The sequence below is a fragment of the Perna viridis genome, chromosome 5 (assembly GCF_037379345.1).
Source record: "Perna viridis isolate PV_CMFRI_1.1 ecotype Kerala chromosome 5, ASM3737934v1, whole genome shotgun sequence".
NCBI lineage: Eukaryota > Metazoa > Mollusca > Bivalvia > Mytilida > Mytilidae > Perna > Perna viridis.
The window spans coordinates 15,324,169-15,346,468 of NC_142449.1; the positions used below are offsets into that span (position 1 = coordinate 15,324,169).

The 22,300-nt window shown below is 32.3% G+C and overlaps 1 protein-coding gene across 1 annotated transcript; it reads left to right on the top strand.

Annotated features, from left to right (window-relative positions):
- Positions 1 to 36: 36 nt before the first annotated feature.
- LOC148616210 (intraflagellar transport protein 57 homolog) lies at positions 37 to 14,659 on the top strand. Its single transcript, XM_088583030.1, has 11 exons — positions 37 to 106; positions 2,078 to 2,249; positions 2,815 to 2,923; positions 3,314 to 3,367; positions 3,554 to 3,672; positions 4,347 to 4,440; positions 4,967 to 5,044; positions 5,353 to 5,478; positions 11,415 to 11,681; positions 12,781 to 12,847; positions 13,754 to 14,659. The coding sequence occupies exons 2-11, from the start codon at positions 2,092 to 2,094 to the stop codon at positions 13,930 to 13,932; spliced, it is 1,251 nt and encodes a 416-aa protein (XP_088439156.1). The 5' UTR covers positions 37 to 106; positions 2,078 to 2,091; the 3' UTR covers positions 13,933 to 14,659.
- Positions 14,660 to 22,300: the final 7,641 nt, after the last annotated feature.

A 22,300-nucleotide genomic window follows, 5' to 3' on the forward strand; every position in this document is an offset into this window, starting at 1 on the left:
ATTATATGCCAAATCACTTGAGCGCTTGAAAGGTAAGATAACTTTCGTCTTATCGAAAAGCTTTTCATTACAGAGACCACATAGTTTTGGTAACGAAAACTGACAGGTACAGTATCTTCAAAGAATTCTTGCATTACATTTCCTCAATAATACGTCTTTGTAACAATATATTTTGCGTTTCATTAGCACATACTCTTGACAATAAGTCCAGATATACAGTATACTATGTATTCAAAAGTTTATTTAAGCGAAGCCAAAGGTATCAATAATTTTTTCTGTTAGTACTGCACTGCACTTGTTTGCGTAAAGTTTATTTTGAAAATCACTCAGAGTCATGAATCTAGTCATTCAATCTTACAAGGATACGTGTATTTTCAGAAGAAAGACTTCCGATCTGATGTTTGCACAATTGCAGTGTTGGAACCATTTTTTTAAAAAATATCAAATGAAGAGCAATTATAACTGACTATACTCGACGTCACATAAATAACATACTGTTAAAATTTGAATAAAAATATTTTCTACGACTTTATTGACACCAACCGTCGTTTAAATTGTCTTAAATGACTTGCTCATTCGTTTAGCCAAACAGCTTCTCAAAAACAAGTCGCTTATTAGCTTAAATCATGCGTAACAAATCCTTACGGGAAAATCCCATACTAATATCTGCCATGTTGGTTTTTACGGGACGATTTGTTTACAAACGAAGTTCGTAAGTTCCCGTCGAACTCCGGTGACAATCGTCTGCTTGATCAACTTCTCGGTATTGTACGTTGTTCGCGTAAAATAAATCCGAGATATCCGAAATAACGCTGAAGTGCATTCTGGGTTCTTCGGTTTTTGGACAAACCATTTAAACGTAAACAACATCTCCTAGCAACCCGATCACTGTAAACATGGCCGACTTTTTACAATGTAAATATTGGCACCTAGAATTAAAATCTGACCGGAATTTAACCATTCAATGTTTAGGGAGAAGCCGTTTGGCTAAACGAATGAGCAAGTCATTTAAGACAATTTAAACGACGGTAGGTGTCAATAAAGTCGTAGAAAATATTTTTATTCAAATTTTAACAGTATGTTATTTATGTGACGCCGAGTATAATGAATTTTATAAAATGTACATATGTACTGGTCAAATAGAAGTTCTCACCAGCAAGTTATTTCATCCTCTCCTGTGATACCCTAAATTGAAGAGAAAATGTCAAACAGATTGTTGATAGTTGCTCTCAGAAATGAGATATACAACAATTTTCATTGAGGAATAAAATTGTGTTGAGCATATTGGGGAGAATTGCTTCTAACTTGAAAACAGTGCTTTCTTCTCTCAGACCAATACATGTATAATGTGACAGAAGTTTATTCTGTTCTCTTTTGTGGTATTAAGTAGTTCATATTATTGATTAACTTTGTAATTACATGTACTATAAATCTTAACAATTTTATCGACTTATTGAGGAAAGGTGTTTCAAATAAAATTAACAGATGAGATAAATCATGTACCGTTGTGGTGTCACAATCAAACTTTAAAAAGTATTTATCACAAAATTAATTTTAAAAGTGAGAAAACACCACTAAAAAGGCAGTAGTAGTAAATATCAGACACTCATATTTACACAGTCTAACCTTTTCCAATACAAAATTTGTTCAGAAACTGAAAGTCATTTGGTACAAATGTACATGTAGGCATAATTAGTTAAAAAGAGATAAAATAGGGAAAAACATTAATTGAAAGGTTTTTATTTGTTACTTGCAAAATTAGGTTATGATAGAATAAAGAGATTCAGAATCCCATGATCAAGTGCTGGCTCAACTCTTTCGTAATGTTAGGTACATGTATGTTAATTGAGAAGCGTATAATTTGTGCATATTGTATGAAGTTTAATATTAAAACTACCAAACTAATGTAATGAATGCAGTAGTCTAAATAAATAATCAAAAGGGAATCTGAAAGTCTGCATGTATGCCAAATGGCAGTATGATGATCAGAGTAAAAAACAGAAATTTGGAAACAACCATAATGGCCCTACCTTCTGTCTTGGTGCAGGCATTTCATAGTTTGTTTCTATTTTCTTAGAGACAACACCAAGCATGTCTGAAGACAAACGAAGGGGAGAAGATGTTGAAGATGGAGGACCTGGTTTGGTCTATATGCCTTTTGTTATCATGGAAGATCTTCTGGATAAACTAAGATTGCTGAACTATGAACAAGATTTCTGCAGGGAAAGAAATTTGAAACCGATATCAAGGTGACATATTTTTATTCCAATATCAAGGTTCAATCGCAGTTGTTTCTATTTATTTGAAAATGTATATACAAGTACATACTGTAAGATACATGTATATGAAAACATTCTGACCAGTGATGTCAGTAGAAGCTGTCAACCGGTAAAATTGGATGGCTACTTGCTCATCTTTTGATAGCTACTATATTTTCAAAAATGGGTGAATTTGCAAAATTTTAAACAATTTACTTGCTACTTTTTCTTTTTTCCTGCTACTTGATTTAGATGAAAATTATATAGTATAATATATTTTTATAATAATTGATATAATCTTCATGTTTCATTATAAAATACTAGACATACCTGCTGACATATGTAATATCCAGTAATGGGTATTCTGATAAGTTCAGAAGAAGTTTAGAAAAAGCTCAATTTGAGATATATAATGAAAATGTACACAAATAAATAAATAATGCTTTCACTATGTATTTGTGTAATAAATTAATCATTATTTCAAGTATTATTTTGTTTGTTTGAATCTATGAAAATAGTTATTATTTTCTGAGTTTATTCATTAAATTTATTTTAGACACTATTTTGCTATTCCTACAAACCCTGGGGAACAGTTCTTCAATTTTACTTCACTTAGTGCATGGCTTCTGAGGAAAGCTGGAAAAAATTTTGAACAACCTCAAGAGGTAGTATAATAAAAATTAAGTTGTCTACAATTTTAATATTATTATTTAGTTTTGATATCGATTTTGATACTGTAAATATTATACTTTAAAATGGTTTAAGCTATTATATACATGTAACTTTGTTGTCTACTTTGTGTTTTTGAGTTTAACTTTGTTTATTCTGTGATTTATTATTGTCCTTGGTATCAAACACTATTGATTAGAATTAAAATATTTGTTGTCATTGTAAAGTCTCATTTTCATACAGTACAGGTACATGTACATGTATTTTGTTCTATCTCCATATTAGAAATTTTGCAAAATATTCTGCTTTGACAAGTGAATACAGGCACAGTTATTACTTTCTTTTTCATGTGTATAGACTAATGGTCTGTGTATGATTTATTGTAGTATGATGATCCAAATGCAACTATATCCAGTATTTTAGAGGAAGTCAGGAAATATGTAAGTGATTCAAATCCCTTTCTTTATCAAATCTTCTGTAAAAGCCTACAATTTCAGTGGTTAGGAAATCTTTGCAGATTTTAGTGAACTGTTACAGGTCTTGACTGAATTTTAACCTGACCAAAGTATTGGTACATGGAAAAGAGTATTAGACTTTGATCTATGTATTTTTGTTACATTTTTCAGCAACATTCCATTGACTTTCCTCCATCTAAACTGAAGCAAGGATGTGGAGAACATTGTATATATGTACTAGATCGTCTTGCTGATGAAGCTCTTAAAAGCACTCATTTTAACTGGTCTAGGTAAGCTAAAGGAGTTGTTCCTACTACATGTATATTATGATTAAGGGGAGATAACTCAACATTTATGAAAAATTGGTCTATTACTTCTGTCAGATAAAAGATTGTTAGAAAAAATGTTTCTTCTTAGCTTAAATTTTTTTGCTCTGTACCTCTAGTTAGGCCAAATAAAATTAATTTATAGATTCTCATCCCCTCCCGTCCCTAAAAAATTGGACAAAAATATAAAAAAAAATTGGTATGAGCATGTCAAATTCTAGATTTATATGTATACATATCTTTCATTTCTTGGTGACAAAAACCATGTTTCAGCTCTGAAACTGATGCGAGTATGGAATTAGAACATATCTATACTTCAAATAGCTAAAATTACGCTAAGCGAATATCTGGAAAGAAATAAAAAAATAAAATGCTCCCACCCACCCCATATTTTTTTGTGAAGGCAAAATGAGAATATACCATTTATGTTTACTTGGCCATAGTTTTTTTATTTTATTTGTTTTGCAAGGTTTTCTTCATTTGGTCAAACCTCATTCAAAAATTGATACTAATTTTGGATTTAACATCAGTGACATTATCTATAATATACCATCCTTAGTGTGTTTGTGGCATCTGATGATATGATAAACAAGAAGAAGCTGATACATTGCTATTCATATGTTTTCTAATTTGTACAGCCCAGAATATCCTGAGGAGGAAATGGATGAAGAGAACATTGTAGAGGATGATGCAGAACTGACATTAAATGAAGTAGAGAAAACAATGATGCAGGTATAAGGGAGGGATAACAAAATTTTTGGGAAAAATAAACTTTATGAATTGTTTGATGTGCTTGGTGTGGTGACAAAGAGTGCAATAGATCAATGTTAAGGCCACACAAAGTTAATTACATACTTAGTTCTCATGCCCTTCCTTATGATTTAAGAAAGGCTCATTACCTAATGTTATTACTGGTACCATATCAATAAAATGGACAAAAAATATCTCCTTTATAATTTTATTTGTCTTCGTACAATATATAGTGTGCCCTCACTATTTATTTTTGAGCAATTAAAAGTTCAGAAGAAATGCCTCCCATCTTCATTGGTTTTCTTGATAAATGACCTGAGAACCATTAAATTTGGCTTTGAAGGGCTTGATGGAGTAAAAACTTAATGTTTCAACTACTATAAAGGCTAAAGTAGGATATTGGTATAGAACAGTAGTGGGGAATGTAAGTAGCTGTTCTTGTCAGGAGTGAAATGAAATTATAGCAAATTATAAAATACAATGTAGTACATGTACAAATTTATTGTAGACTTATAATGATGATGAAGAGTTTGAAGAAGAAGAACAGATATTAGATCTTGAAGGATTGAAGAAAAGATCTCAAAAGGTATTTATGGGTTCACAAATATGGTTGATAAAAAAAATCTTTTATATAAGCATAGTTATGTTGAAAAATTGTATATACTAATAATTTTTGTAGATGAAAATATAAACGTATACTTACTTTTGAAATTATTTTTGGAATACTTCAATTTTCATTTCCAAATTTGTGATGGATATATCAGCCTTACCACAATATAGGTATTTTGTATTTTCTAAGTAGTGAAGTAACCAAACCTTAGTTTTTCTATCCTGTTAATATACATTTTAATTCAAAATAAATCTTACCAAAATGTTTTTTTTCTAATATTTAAGCAACAAGACTTAGACCATTCCAAGCCAGAGGAGATATTAGAATCAACTACTGATGCAGCGGATTGGAAGTTAGAAGTAGAGCGTGTTTTACCCCAACTTAAAGTCACTATCCGTACAGACAATAAGGTAAGCACATCAAAAGAACAAACTGATAATTTTTCAATGATGTTTTTTTTTTGTTCTGTTTTTTGTTCTGTCTACTACATCAGTGCCAGAATTGTGTATTTCCACAATAAAGTATTGACACCTAAGCAATGAGCACTGTCTCTTCTCATGATGATACATCTATACGTTTTTTCATTGAAACTGCTCAATCTAATTCTTTATGTTGAAAATTTTTCTTGCCTGTAAAGGTTTGTCAGGTATCATTGTTTGAGATTGGGCTGATTGTAGTAACCTTACACTTTGACAGTGAAATCTTTCCAAATAGAACCCAGAACGATCTGAAAATCTGTCTAAACCACAATTTTTTAAGTCTCCTTGGATTGCACTATACAGATACGATTGGGGTGCACTGTTTTGTACACTAAGTTGACCTGGTCTAATTTAGTAAAACATAAACATAAAAGGTTGAAACTTTTTGGAATATATAGTGAATACATTTATTATTACATGGTTATTCATATTTTAAAATAAAAGTTGTTTCTTAGGTGTGGACATGATTTTCTAAATGTTAGTATTATTTAAAAAAGAACAAAACAAAATAAGCAATTCTCTGCAGTTTTTGTTACATCACATATAATTGTGGTACCAGTATGACATCATAACAATAAACTAATGCCACAAAACATTTTTTCTTAATATTTATGTATTTCATTATGTTATGAACAATATTTATACAACCGCAAAAAAATTAGGGTCATATATTGGTATAGGGTTGTCTTGGTTGTTGTTGTCTAAGATGATAAGGTTTTCCTTTGATAAATGGGGTATTAGTTGGTTGATCTTTATTAAGTTTTATAACAAAGTTTTAAACCACAAAAGGAGATTGGACTTTGGGGATTATAGCCTCAAACATTTTAGAATTAGAGGCCAAAAAGGGGCCTGAAATATGCATTTCATACTTTCAGGGTATTTTAACCCTCATTTTTTGCACCTGTGCCAGGTGGGAATTTCCGGCCACTGTATGTCTTGTATCGTTTTCACCTTAAGTTCATTTTTATGGAGTACTGAGTATATATGGGCAACTCTTTTGCTGTACCTGTGTATAATGATGTTTTTGGGCCAGCTGCAGCCTGCCCTGTGGTGTGAGGATTTCTTTGTCATTCAATGGAGACCAATGAATGACAAAGAAATTAGCCTGTGGCTGACATTTTCATCCCAGTGGAGTTGTTGTCTCTTTAACAGTAAAAACATAGGAATGTCAAGAATATTGTTTCACAATATTGTATACCACAATGGTCAGACTTAGATTGATTTTAGGAGGTTCAAGACTTGAAGTTTTCAGAAATTAGGGGTCAAAAAGGGTGCCAGAAACACGAATTTTCCTGATGTCAAGACAATAACCTTTTTTATTTTTGGTCCGATTTTGAGAATTTTTTTTCTTGGATTCCATATGAAAATCCCTGCCTGCATTTTACAGATTTCAGATATCTGTTTTGATTTATGAGTTATAAGGGGTCAAATGGGCCACACTCCAGCAACCAACATTTTAATTTTTCGTCTGATTTGGAAAAATTTTAAATAAATTTCAGTTCTGTGCTATATTAAGTCCAAACCAGTTGCTATGTTCATAATGAATTGTAAGTCCCTATGCTGAATTGTGTCAAAAACTAATATTGTGTTGCTGTCGTATCATTCTGCGAAGCTCTTTATTAAGTAGATATTTTTGGGAAATATTCATCACCTAATACCCCTGCACCTTTGTCATGAACATTTTTTTTTTCATTATGTTACAAAAGCTACAGATTTTTATGACAAAATATTGAAATTATTAAGGAATATGTATCATATTATCGATCTTTATAATGTAAGGATTTGAAAAATGTATGCTTTTTGTAAAAAAAAGAAAAGAAAGGGATTGCTTGAATGAGTTTCTCACTATGAATTTAATTCCACAAATGGACATAAAATTATCTGTAGGCACCTGTCTATAGAGTGCAATCTTGTATCAATGGAAATGTTTTAAGCCTTGATAAACAATCTACAGGGTACTTATACCATATGTATATTCAATTATTGTATGCAGATTTATATTTTGGAGAAAACCATATATTCATCTCCCCTTTCAAATCAAATCAAGAGCAATAACTCTTGCAAAGTTCTAATTTCTTTTACAATTTCCATGTAATTTTTCTCATCACAGCCTCTTAATATTTGGTATCCACCATCAGGTATGTGTCACATACTGTTGGTTTTGATTTTAAGGCGTTGGACAACTACTTCCTGTTTCACAAAATTTTGCCATTTCTGTCTGATCCATTTTTAGCTCGCCTAGCTATTGCCATCACTTGGCTTCTTTTCATCCGTCATTGTTAACAATCTTTCAAAACCTTTCTCTTCTGAAACTACTTGACCAATTTGTACCAATCTTGGTATGAATGTTCCTTAGGGTATTCTGCATAGAACTGATGTAGGGATTTTTGATCCTTTGAGAAACATGGCTGCCATTACTAAAAATTGAACATAGGGATCAGACAGAAGTTTTCTTATATATCTCCAAAACCGTTAGGTTTAGCCAAATTCTGACATGGGTAAAAGTGTTCAGCATGATGAGATCTGTCTCTGGTCAAATTTGTGTGTTAATTTGTGAAGCCATGTTGGAGTTATTGCCCTTTTTTTTATGTTTTTTGGCTATTTTTAATGTTATTACTTTTAAAAATCTTTTTCTCTGAAACTACTTGACCAATTTTTACCAAACTTGTTATGAATGTTCCTGAGGGAAGGATTCTGCATGGAACTGATGTAAGGAATTTTGATCAGTTGAATTTCATGGTTTGTTACTATAAATAGAACGTAGTGGGAAGACAGAAGTTTTTCTCAAATATCTCCAAAAGCATTAGGTTTAGCCAAATACTTTCAACTGCCAAAATGATCCTTATTATAAGGCCTACAAAAGTCTGCATTAGATTGAAGTTGTTGGACAACTTCTTATTAGAATTATTGCCCTTGAAATGTGAAAAATGATGTTTTTTTTGTTGTTGAAAACTATGCTACATATAGATAGAATGAAACTTTCAATTGCTGAATTGATCCTTATGATAAGCGTACCAAAGTGTACTTGGAGTCAGAATTGGTAGACAACTCCTTGTTAGACTAATTGCCCTTGAAAGGCAAAAAAAACATGTTTAAGCAGTTTTCAGCTAATATGTTGAAAAATAAAAAGGATAGATAGAAACTTTCAATTAATGAAATGACCCTTATGATAAGTCCTACCTACATTTGTAAGTCTTCTTTGAGTCAAAAATTTTGAACAACTCCATGTTAGAGTTGTTGCCCTTGTAAGGCAGAAATTTAACCAGGTGACCCATTCAAGCTCAATGGAGCTTTGTTTTTGTCTCAATAGTACAACAACCAAATAACAAAATAAGACTATTTATGTGGTCTGTAACTGTTTCTTAATTAGAAAAAAAATGAATTTGGTGAGGTTTTTGACATATGAATCATCTCATGTCTGGTATTTACTAAGACTGCTACTTAATCTCATACAAGAATGTCCAAATAGTTTGAGTTTTTTTTTGTCAAAAAGGATGTTATTAATCAAAGACTTGAATAAATTATAAATTGTCTTTTAATTACAGTATCATATGTCTGAGAACTTTTAATTATTATTGATGCATTAAATGTAGAAAAAAAATGTAAGTACTGAATATTAATTGATCTAATATGGGATTTTCACTTTCTGTTACAAAATGGAAGCATTATGAATATGGTGGTGCCCCTACTTCTGATATAGTACAGGCTAATTTAGGAATAAACTCAGGTGGATACTTTGAAATAATTAGTCATCAAAGAATTTTATTCTTAAAATCCAATGATTCTGAAGGAATTTTGACTATGACAGGAATCAGTAATTATGTTATCTGTATAAAAATTCTTATTATTTGACTGAAGAATTTTTTACTGGACTTCATCTTTAGTCAAACATACATGTACCTAACATTAAAATACTGTGAAAGTACTTGTATTCGTGGGTATCAATTTTTGTGGTTTAAGTGAAAAGCACAAGTTTGTGGATTCTTGAATTTGTGGTTCTAATGATCCTGTCATACAATTTAAAGTAAATAATCCTTTTCGTCAGGATTCAAAATATGTGGTTTACCTTACCCACGAAATCCACAAAAATTGGTACACCACAAACAATAGTACTTCCACAGTATGCTTTTTCACATTGATTTGAATACTCTACACTTATAGGCTTTCCTTTAATTTGGGGTTGTATAATTTTTTTCTCCATTGAGACAATGAACTAAATTATGAAATGAAATGCCCCATAACAGTAAGTAAGTTTCTGACCACCTTCCACTCCTCTAAAGCAGTTCAATTCATTTATTCAGTAGAATATAATGAAACATTGATTTGCTGACCACCCAAAAATCAGGTCAATTTATGCATGGTGTACTTTGTCAAGATTTTCATACCCCTGTATGAAAGATGGGAGGTATATAGTGATCATGTCTATTGGTCTGTTCACCTATCTGTCTATCTCATATTGTTATCTGTGTCTCCTCTTAAACTGCTAAATGGAATTTAATGAAAGTTTCACACATTTTTTACAGCATGATGTCATTGCACACTTTTTATTTTGTTTTTTTTTTCCATTTAAATGGCTTTGGGGTTTCCTAATGCAAAACATGGACTTCTTCATTCTTTGACAAAGGGAGGGGGGCATCTTCTAATGTAAAATTGCTGAATGGAATTTAATGAAACTTTCATATATTCTTTAATCACATGATGCCATTTTGCACCTACATGTGCTATTTTGTTTTTTTCCATGTGAATTGGTTTCTTACATAGTTTCTAGGGAGGAGATTGGGGGTATCAACAAGTGAGCTTTGCTTTCTATACAGTATGTCTACTTTATTTATAAGAAAGAGTTGGTTTCTCACTGACAACAGTATTATGTTAATATGTACTATGACATTGGAAATTTTCAAATTTTAGGTATTTTCGTTACGTGTTTTTTGTTTTTCGTTTTTTTTTTGGGATTTTAGTATCTTACATTAAATTAAGTATGTACTGATGATCTTCCTGATAAAATGTAAATAGAATCAATTAAGGATATAATTAAATGCAAATAAGGTACAAAGTTCAGTTTTCATATTAGGTTCATCACTTATATGATGTCCTAATGACATTTTTAATGTATATATAATTGGTTCATATAGTTCAATATATGGTTAGTTTCATAATAGTTTAAATAGAAATTTGCTATGTAGGATGTCATATATGACAGGAAGATAAGTGAATAAACTCACCTATGTAGCTCATTGATATAATGGAATTTGCTGATATAAGAGCATGCAAATTCTTGTAACTTTATTTCACAGAAATCACTGATTATGCAATCTTTATTATTTACTTTAATTCTTGTTAGTTGTCAGTCTAACATGTTATTATATATTAAGATAAAAAATAGAAACATTTTGCTATTAAAATCCAGTATATGTTACTTAAGTGGGTTACTTTGACCATAAAAACCCAGTACATGTTACTAAAGTGGGTTACTTTGACCATCAAAACCCAGTACATGTTACTAAAGTGGGTTAATTTGACCATCAAAACCGAGTATATGCTACTAAAGTGGGTTACTTTGACCATCAAAACCCAGTATACATTACTTAAGGAGGTTGCTTTTACCATCGAACTCAGTATATGTTACTAAAGAGGATTAACTTGACCATCAAATTTGTTGTTTTTCTATCAAAACCAAGTACAAAAATATATGTGTTACTTAAGTGGGTTACTCTCACCATCATTTTTTATAAAAAACAGAATATGTTTGGAGGATTACTTTTTAAGCTCACCTGATTTATTAAGTTTGAATGTTCTCTGGAGTGTGGAGAAAAGTCATACACATTTCTTAATCAACTACATTGTATATGTTGTTTGGATTATTTCAGGATTGGCGAGTTCATGTTGAACAGATGCATCAACATAAAGATGGTATAGAATCATCTCTAACGGAGACAAGAAGTCACTTAGATAAATTACAGAATGAAATTACAAGGACATTAGAGAAAATCAACAGTAGGGAAAAATACATCAATAACCAATTAGAACACCTGTTGGGAGAATTTAGAGCATCACAGGAACAGTTATCTGAAACTAAAGAGAGGTACAGACAGGCCAGTGGTGGGGTCACAGAAAGGTCAAGGTTACTTGGGGAAGTAAGTTAATCTTAATCCTCAGTGCTCCAGCTAGAAATTGAAAGGGGCAGGGTGCTGTTGAGCAGAGGGGCACCTTTTTAGTCGGAAAAGGGCACTTTTTTTTATCATTACATTCTGTAAATAAACCATTGTATAAGGATTCCTTATTCAATGGTTTATTTACAGAATGTAATAATAAATACAAATTTTCTAATCACAGATACATGCATGTTGTTAAAACTGAAGCTGAAAAACAAAGCCTAGTTCTTCGTTGTGTTGGATATAGTGTTTTTGACCAGTCCATCAGTCAATCTTCAGTTTTCTGGACTTTTTTTAATGTTGTAGATATTGACATGATTTTTGGTATATAGGTTCACCATGATAAGTTACAGGTCAAGTTTAATTTTCGTTCCACTCCAATGTTTTTTACCAAAATTATGGACCTTGGACTTAGCAAAATTCACAGAAATAACAGTTTTCAAGACTTTTTTTTTAACACTTGCAGGTTATGACATGATTTTTGGTATATAAGTTCACCATTATTAGTTGCAGGTCAAGTGTACGTTTTGTTCTGCTACGATAATATTTACTTTGGATTAACTAATACTCAAGGAAATCACAGTTTGGAGTTTGAAACTACCATTCTGAGTAACAGAATTTAATTAGAAGATAAAGGTCTGAAGCCTGAAAAAGCACTCATATTCCTTTTTTATCGGGGTCCTTCTACATGTATTTCTCTTACGAACAAATTTACTTGAGTATCCAGAATTGGGGTGTGTGTGGGGTATGTAAGCGCACTCACTAAGGTTCTTCAATTTTATAATGTACCTGAAATCCGTCTTCAACTGAAATTTTGACTGATCAGATCAGTCGAAATTTAAGACAAAAAAGAAAACTTAATGGCTTTTGTAAAATCTCAAATTGTAAATTTTGGTGAAACCAGGTGTTATTGTTTAAGAAAAGGAAAATCGACAAACAATGATAATACAGTTTAACTTGGTATCAATTATCCAAAGGTCTAGAAGCAAATGATAATAGCAACACTTTTACAAGCATTAGAGGTTTTAATGATAATACAACACTAACACAGATTAATCAAAGTATGAATGCATTCCTCTAGGTAACAGAGGAATTAGAAAGAGTAAAGATGGAAATGGAAGATAGAGGCAGTAGTATGACAGATGGAGGTTAGTAATTTTTTTTATTTGGTGAGTATTTCCAGTTTTGGCAGGGTTGCAGCTTATTGATTTGTGAATGTGGGGCATGTGGGTGGGTGAGCAGGAAAATATTTTCGTAACATTTTTCTCAGCAACTATAAATTACAGCCACTAGATATTTGGTAAGCAATTCAGTATGGGGTCCCCTTTTCATGGGATGCAATTTTAGGTCTGTTGCACTTCTACTTCCTGTTTGTGGCAACCCCTCTATTTCTTTCTTGACCCATTTTTGGCCTCGTTGCACTCGTGCTTAAAGTCTTATAGAATGGTTAATGTTGATCAGGTGGGTGGGTGATGGGTGGATGGGAGATTGGGGCAAATATTTTCACAACATTTTTCTCAATGACTATAAATCACATCCACTAGATATTTGGTGTGTAACTTTAGTATAGGGTTCCATATTGTGAGATTTCAGATCTGTTGCACTTTTACTTCCTGTTTACCAAATTGGTGTATTTTAAGGCAACCGGGCCATTTCTGTCTTTGACCCATTTATTAAATTCATATAAAGGTGATTATCACCGTATAATGTTTTACAGATGGAAAAAAAGATTTCTTAAATAGATACTTGCTGAGATCAGTGACTTGACTTTAAATGTACATTGTATTATTTGATAAAGAAAATATGTACTTGACAGTCAATTATCAATACAAAAGGTAGGATCATTTTTTCATATTGTTTTAAGAAAGGAGGATAATGAAAGATCTCGACTCAATACCAATCAAATATCTACCTGTCAAAACTATTTCTGGATAAGGTAATAAGTGAAAGTATTTTTTATATTTTCTTTGACCTGGGAAATGAAATATTCCTTCATACTTATTTCAAATTTTAAAAGGAGTTTTGTTTTATTCTTTCATCATTTCTATATTTAGCACCTCTTGTAAAGATCAAGCAGGCTATTCAGCAGTTGAAGAAAGAAAATATGCAGATGGAGATTCGGTGTGGTGTCGTTGAACATATCCTGTTACAAGCAAAACTAAATGATAAAACATCACAAAATAAAGAAGTTCATAAAAATCAGACAGATAATTTTGACTATAGTGCATACTAATGATACTAATCAATATGTTGTTGTAATTTTTTTTAAAGTACTGGAATTGATCTGAGAAATTTATTTAGGGGCCAATTGTACTTTTACTTCAAATACCAACTAGTAAAAACTATAGTTATACTGATCAGATGTTTATCTAGAGGTATCCTCTTTGTAAATCTATGAAGAATGTTAACAATGAAAGACTGAGCTTCAAGGTTTGTTTTTTTTTTTATCTATTTCCTTGGAGAGTTTTCAAATAGTTATTTATGAGTCAATGACCTTATCTGTTATAAGATATATTGTTAATGTAATAGTGGATGATATAGAAAATACATTGAAACTTGTGTGAACTGAACCCCTATTGGATTTTAACTTCGATTTGGTTTAGACAGGTGTTCTGTTTACAAAGGTTCAAAATACACTTAAATTTATATAAAAGAACTTTAAAAAGTGTCTGGTTTATACAGGTTTTGGGATTATTCTGGGTTCTGTTTAGACATGTTTGGTATTATTAAAGGTTTTGTTTAGACAGGGTTTGGGATATTCAGGGTTTGTTTTAGACAGGTTTCACTGTAAAAAAAAAACTTTGATAACTTTGAAGTTTGTTTATTGAAGACATATAATTTTCATATCCAAGCTATTACATGTCTAGAATCCGTCCAATTTAGTGTATACTTTAAGGTGCATTGCTTTTATAAGTCAAACAAACATTTATGTTAAAAAGTATTTATTAAAAATATCAAAACAATATAATCTTTTTTCACTTGTCTAATGTTTATATACAATGTATGAAAACTGAGCATCAATTTCAGTGGATAAACACAATTTCATTCATTCCATTATTTGTTGACTGCTAAAATAAAAGCACATTCAAAGTATATAACATTGTATTACTTTAAACACAAAGCTGATATAGCATCATATATTGGTATTAGTTGCAGCTTTTAGCCATATGGTATCGACTTTGTTCCTCAGCAGGTGTACATCAAAACTTGGAGGCTATAAAGTATAGTGTGCTTTCTTGTTTGCTTTTCCTGTTTTTGTATTTTTTTTAATATATTTTTTATTATAATTTTTCATCCAAAGTACTCAGTAAATATCAAGCTATGACACTAAAAACTTGTTCTTGTTGAAGAAAACATCATTTTCATGAAAAATAATCTTAAAGTGCATCTTAAATGATTTTTTACATTTCCTTAATGCAAATAGATGGTCAAAAGTTAGATTAAAACTTCTTATCTATAATTAAAAATAATCATGAAAATTGAAGGTTTTCTTTAAAAGATCAATGGGAAACACAATACGAGACTGTGATCATATAGACACCACACAAATAAGAAAAACCCACAACTCAAGGTCCTTCTGATCACCTATTAGGGATGTGAAATGTGTGATTAGTGTATGAATGTCAAAACTACAACAACCAAAACAAAAAAAAACATGACACCCACTAATTGAATCAGTATCAGACTTCCCAATGTCAAAACTGCATAAAACAGGACACCCACTAATTGAATCAGTATCAGACTTCCCAATGTCAAAACTGCATAAAACAGGACTCCCACTAATTGAATCAGTATCAGACTTCCCAATGTCAAAACTGCATAAAACAGGACACCCACTAATTGAATCAGTATCCAACTTCCCAATGTCAAAACTGCATAAAACAGGACACCCACTAATTTAATCAGTATCAGACTTCCCATTGTCAAAACTGCATAAAACAGGACACCCACTAATTGAATCAGTATCCAACTTCCCAATGTCAAAACTGCATAAAACAGGACACCCACTAATTGAATCAGTATCAGACTTCCCAATGTCAAAACTGCATAAAACAGGACACCCACTAATTGAATCAGTATCCAACTTCCCAATGACAAAACTGCATAAAACGGGACACCCACTAATTGAATCAGTATCAGACTTCCCAATGTCAAAACTGCATAAAACAGGACACCCACTAATTGAATCAGTATCCAACTTCCCAATGTCAAAACTGCATAAAACAGGACACCCACCAATTGAATCAGTATCCAACTTCCCAATGTCAAAACTGTATAAAACAGGACACCCACTAATTGAATCAGTATCCAACTTCCCAATGTCAAAACTGCTTAAAACTGGACACCCACCAATTGAATCAGTATCAGACTTCCCAATGTCAAAACCAGTTTTCTGTCACAGATTTCTCAGATTCTGTTGGATGTCTGATACTTTGATTTTGCATGATGACTTGGTTTGTGTCCCATCTCTTATTCTTGTTAACTGTACAACTTTGGTAAAGGTATGAATACATGTAGGTCTTTAATGCAAAAAAAATGAGAGAAATGATTGAGTGGGGGCATTCTCAGCACGCTGTAGTCAATCAGCATCATTCACTGTTTTGTAGTAACAAGAGGTCAAAGGGGCAAAAAATTCATTTTTTTGAAAGACTGTATTTCTAAAATTTGTAAACTGGTTTAAAAAAAAATGTGAATTGTACAGAGACTTTAAGAAGTATGCAAAGCAAATTTTCTCTATCATTAACTGTACTTAAAATAATGTGTTACTAAGTGATCTATGAAAGTAGAATTTTTTATTGAAATGAATTTTTTTTTAATTTTGCAATATTGTGTTCATAATGAACTGTAAATCCCTATGTTTAAGTGTGTCACAAACTAATAATGTGTTCACATTAGAACTCAACAGGCTGTGGTGGTATCATGCTATGCTTGGCAAAGCTTTTTATTTCTATGTATTTTCGGGGACTGATCCAGGATTTCAGGTTAGGGTGATGTAAATAGATTAAAGGCCGAACAAAACTAGGGAAGAAAATTTGTGGGGTAGAATTTGTGAAAAATCAAGTTTTTATGCAAAAAATAAAATGTTTTTCTATTTGGGGTGTTTCCTTAGCCAGTCTTCACACGTAGAATCACAACTTCTAAGAAATTTTCTTGCAAACTTTTTTGATCATAAAGATGCATAATAGCAATATCTTTTACTTATCAGATAGTATTAACCTATACCTCCTTGTATTGGAGCATATGACTAAAACCTCCGAGAATTCCATGCAAAGGCATCATGGATTTTGTCAAACGTGTTAAAAAAAGTATGTTGTTTTAAAATAGATGATGGGATATAGATACAGAGGCATTACAAAACTTGTGGTATCTTTTCATCTAAGTAAAACGTGAAACACAGATCTTACTAAGTATGATACAGTGAGTAAATCCGGTACTTTTGAAGAAAGAGGGTATGGGCTGTTCCTTTATTTTGCCAAATAAACCACGAACTTTTCAAAATTGTCGATCGAATGGAGAAGTTCAAACACTCGGAACATCCTCTTGTATCCACCATGGTGTATGTACTCGTCTATTATTGCATTAAATATATCGAATTCCCATGATTTGGCATAGGCGACTCCAGCAAAAAACTCTTGCTTAAGATACAACATATACACACAAAAAGATATAATGAAGAATGTCAATTACTTGAATAATGATAGGCAGCATGTTGTGCCTCTAATTCGGTGACATTCTTATGTTTACCAAGGTTTGGATGGCTTGTTAACCTTACTGAAAGACAAAACCGGCAACAGAAGGTCCCTTTACCGATTAAGTATCACTTAGGCAATAATGGCTTCCATCAGTTCCTTGTGTTACTTCAGTGGCGGATCCAGAAGGGGGGTTGGCACTCCCTATTTATTGGAAATTTTTTCATTTTCATGTGTCAATATGGCAATGTCCTAGCACTCCCCTTTTCTGAGAAAGCTCGGCTAGCATACCTCCTTTTCAAAGTGTCTGGATCTGGCCCTGCAGTGCGTTCACGATTGTTGTGGAGAGGATCGAATCGACGTGCACAAGTTCATGCGGTAAGTCGGAGAGAACAGTGAGTAAATCTAAATAGTAATAGGCTATGAATACTTCATGTACAAATAAAAAATAATCTGCATTCTTCCAGTGTCGTTTGTAATATTATCTTACACGGAACATCAAAGGTAGAAATGTCGTGGAAACCTTCATTGCATATATACAATCAATGATATCAATGCTATTATTTCTATCAATGATAAACAATTTAGATAATTTGTATCATTATGAATGAACCACTTCCATTCTTCTTTACTTCTACTTCCATATACAGGAACATATCATAATACATAACATCACGTATTTCTTTACAGAGGCACTGCTTTTTGAAAAAAAGTTTTTTTTATAATCCAATTTCCAACATTGTATGAAGTATTCATATTTCAAAACACAACATATATTATTAAGACTAGTTTTTTTATCATCTTTGTCCTACAAAGATGTTCAAACCGGTTAAGTGTCTTATTGTAATTCCACGGGTGCGTCGAGAGGCAACTTTATAAGAAAATTCACTTTGTGCATAGACACATCGAGAAGCAGCCAATCTAATGAAAATGTTCCATTTAGTCACTGCAAGTAGCCTACAAACAGTTACTGAATGAAGTAATTGATAGGTCTAATCTCAATCAACTTGAGAAGCAGCTATAAGCACATTAACATAAATTTCATGGCGCGCATTAAGGCAGGCTCCAATTTACAAAAAATAATGATGAATGGATGGGTGGCGCGAATTAAGGCAGGCTCCAATTTACAAAAATGAATGGATGGATGGCGCGCATGAAGGCAGGCCCCAATTTACAAAAATGAATGGATGGGTGGCGCGAATTAAGGCAGGCTCCAATTTACAAAAAAAAAAAAAATGAATGGATGGGTGGCGCGCACGAAAGGCAGTGTGCATATCAGCACATGTTAGTGCTCTTAAACAAAAAGTAGAGAGAGAGAGAGTTTAGATTTACAGACATAATATACAGAATTTATGCAACATCTTTCATATCATGGTAACTCTGAGAGCATTTTAACCACTTCAATACGTATTGATTGGAGTTTCCTTCTGTTAGTACTTGAAATGTTATTCGGATATGGTCTCATATTCATTGTCAAGCTGACCGAATCAGAATACAGGATCACCTTGCAAATTTCCTATCAGTAGAATATAACTAGATATTACGTTATTTATATGAGTAGTAGAAGTCATCTACTTGACATTTGTAGTTGTTTTTATTTAACATATCTTGTGTATCACCGACAAACTCACATCCTTTACAAGATATATAATACAGGATACAGCATCCCGGTTGAGAATTACCGTCACATACCGTCTATATTTATATATCACATTTAAACAGCCCAAGTAGAAGACGTACGAGTTTACCTTTACTATTTGAAAACAAGTTTATGATGACAAAAAGTATAGGAAATAATATTGCAACATATCAATCGGAATTAATTACTACATCTGATTAAGAATAACAACATGTACATGTATGATAGCAGCGAAAAAGTCATAATTACATCTACTAAATTGAAAAGACATGCATATTGCATCCTTTTTTCGGAGTACTAAGGTTTTTTTTTAATCTGGCTTATAACTACGGACTATCCATCATATACAATCTATTCGATACAGACCTATCGGACATAGAGCAAGGTATTAGTACGTGGGCTGAGATGACCCTTCGTGCATCCCAACTCATCAACCAAAAAAAAAATGATTTTCAGCTACCCTTATACATCCCATTTACGAATCTTTTTGTCGTCAAAAAATAAACTGAAGTATTTTTGTATTTATTGGCCACTTGTTATACCTCGTTGAGGCAAAAATACATTGTTTACGTTTTTTTTCATTCTCCGAACTTCTACTTTCTCCAAAACAAATTAAATTGACATATACAGGTATCAACATGTGGCCCTATGTATTACCTTTACAATGGTATCAAGAAAGTTTTGGTAACACTTAAGGTCTTGGAGTAAAATGAAAAAAAGTCAAAACCCCTACAGTATCTATGCTTCAGTAAAGAATTGCTTATTTGGTATTTTCTGTTTAGTATTATCACAATTAATACTTCTGGGGTTCTTTTGAGGACTTGTGCCGATTTTCGTATTCAGAATTTATCAAAAAATGCAAACAATTTGATTTTTGATTTTCCTGTAAAAAGTAATTGCTCTACTAAAACGTCTCAAATCTGGTATCATTCGATAGATGATCTGATTTCATTATTCTGAAATTCTGAAAATTCCACTTTTTACGATTTTATAGTAATTACAACCCCAAAAAGAAACTCTTATCGCCTTAATTGATCAGATATGTTGGTTACACCATTATCTTAATTATGAATGCCTAAAATATGTGTTTTACTGTGTCTAGGGGCGGGGTAATATATTTTTTTACATGTTTTGAAAATTCTATCTTATAAGTTAGTTTTTCATGGTTTATTCATGTAGAAAATTATAAAATTTATCGAATGATACCAAATTTTAGACCTTTTAGTTGAGCTATAACTTGTAGTCAGCTTTTTACAGGAACATAGAAAATCCCATTTTTGGCATTTTTTAGGAGTTCTGAAAATCGCCACATGTCATCATGAGAACCCCAAAAGTATTTGTGACAATACTAAACAGAAAATACCAAATAAGCCATTCTTTACTGACGCATGGATACTCTAGGGGTTTTGACATTGAAAAATGTGTTAATTTAAGCGATTTTTCGGTGGGGTAGGGGTACATTTTTTTCAATTTACTCCAAGACCCTAAGTGTTACCGCAATTTTCTTGATACCATTGTAAATATGAGACCTTGGGCTACACAATGATGCCTATATGTATTAAGTTTCTTCACACATGTTGTCCCAGGAAGACTTATACGATCGAAAAATTGAGTCTCAAAAATCTTTGCTTTTTTATCTAGTGGGGTACAAATATAGGCTTATACAGAAAAAGAATCTGAGGCAACAAATTAATTCGGTAATGGGGGTATAAAGGTATCTGAAACTCATTATGTGCGAAGTTGATGAGTGGGTTGTGCACGGTTGACCCTCCTAGCCCATGGACTATATCCTTTTCACAAACGTAAGCAGGTAAGCAGGAAGCGGGTAAATAGAAAAATAGATAAGCAGCGGACGAACAGATAGACATAAAAAGGAAGCGAGTTCAGATGGACAGTAAAAAAGCGGTTTAACAGTAAGACAGAAAAGGAAGCGGGTAAACAGAAAGACAGATGTGCAGATAGTCAGCGGGTTATCATATAAGCAGAAAAATGGAAAATGAATCTGGTAAACAGACAGGCAAAAAAGGAAGCGAGTACAGATAGGTAAAAAAAGAAGGGAAGCGAGTACTGATAGGCAGAAAAAGACACGGATAATAAGCAGCAAGGGAAGCGGGTAAACGGATAGGCACGAAAGGGAGCGGTAAACAGATGGACAGAAATAAAAACGGGTAGATAGGTATAAAGAAAAGGTATATTTTGTATGTACATGACATTTAATCTTTAATTCACTAGAAAACTTAATTCTTTCACCATAAATTTAACGATATCGCACCACCTTGTATTTCAGTGATTGGTATATTTCGCGTGTTTTTATGAGTCGCTAAGGGTTTCTACCCATTTAAACTGTTAGATCTCTACCCATGATGATAAAAAAGATTTTTATTTTAATGCTGTAAGAAATTAAACCGTTTACAAAAGATATTAGGCACCGACCATTTTTATACTGAGGGGGATCGACTTGGATTTTTTATTTTGTTAAATGATATTTTCTTCTCTTGTTATTTTTTTTTCGATACCAAATGAATTATAATTCTTTTTTCCAGGCATATGGAAGAATTTTATTTGCCAGTCGACTTTACGATGAACAATAAATGGAAAATATTGTATATAAATATCAAGGAAGGGCATGTGAAATTAAGTATTCAGTTCAATCAGATATTTTACTCTAGATAAGCCCAAATAAAATTTTGTAGATTTTCATTCCATCACGCCCCTAAAAAATTGACAAAACGAAAAACAAGAGGCTCCCAGGAGCCTGAATCGCCATCTGGTTGAGTTTTGCCTTTGAAAGGCAATAAATTTAACAAGAAATTGTCCAACAATTTTGACTCAGGAAGACTTTGGTAGGACTTATCATAAGGATCATTTCAACAGTTGAAAGTTTCGTTTTATCTATCATAGTTTTCAAGATATTGGCTGAAAACTGTAAAAAAAAAAACAAAAAAAAAAACACGTCATTTTTGCCCTTTCCACGGTTATAACTCTTACAAGGAGTTGTCTGACAACTTTTATCACTGAAGACTTTTGTATTTCTAATAATAAGGATCATATCAGCTACTGAAAGAATGTGGCTAAACCTAATGGTTTTGGAGATGTGTGAAAAACTACTGACTGACCCCTATGTTCTATTTTTAATAACGGTGGCGCCATGTTTTTCGACGTATCAAAAATCTAAACATCAATTCTATGCAGGATTCCCCAAGGTACATTCATACCAAATTTAATTCCAATTGGTCAAGTGGTGTCAGAGAAGAAGATTTTTGAAAGAAATA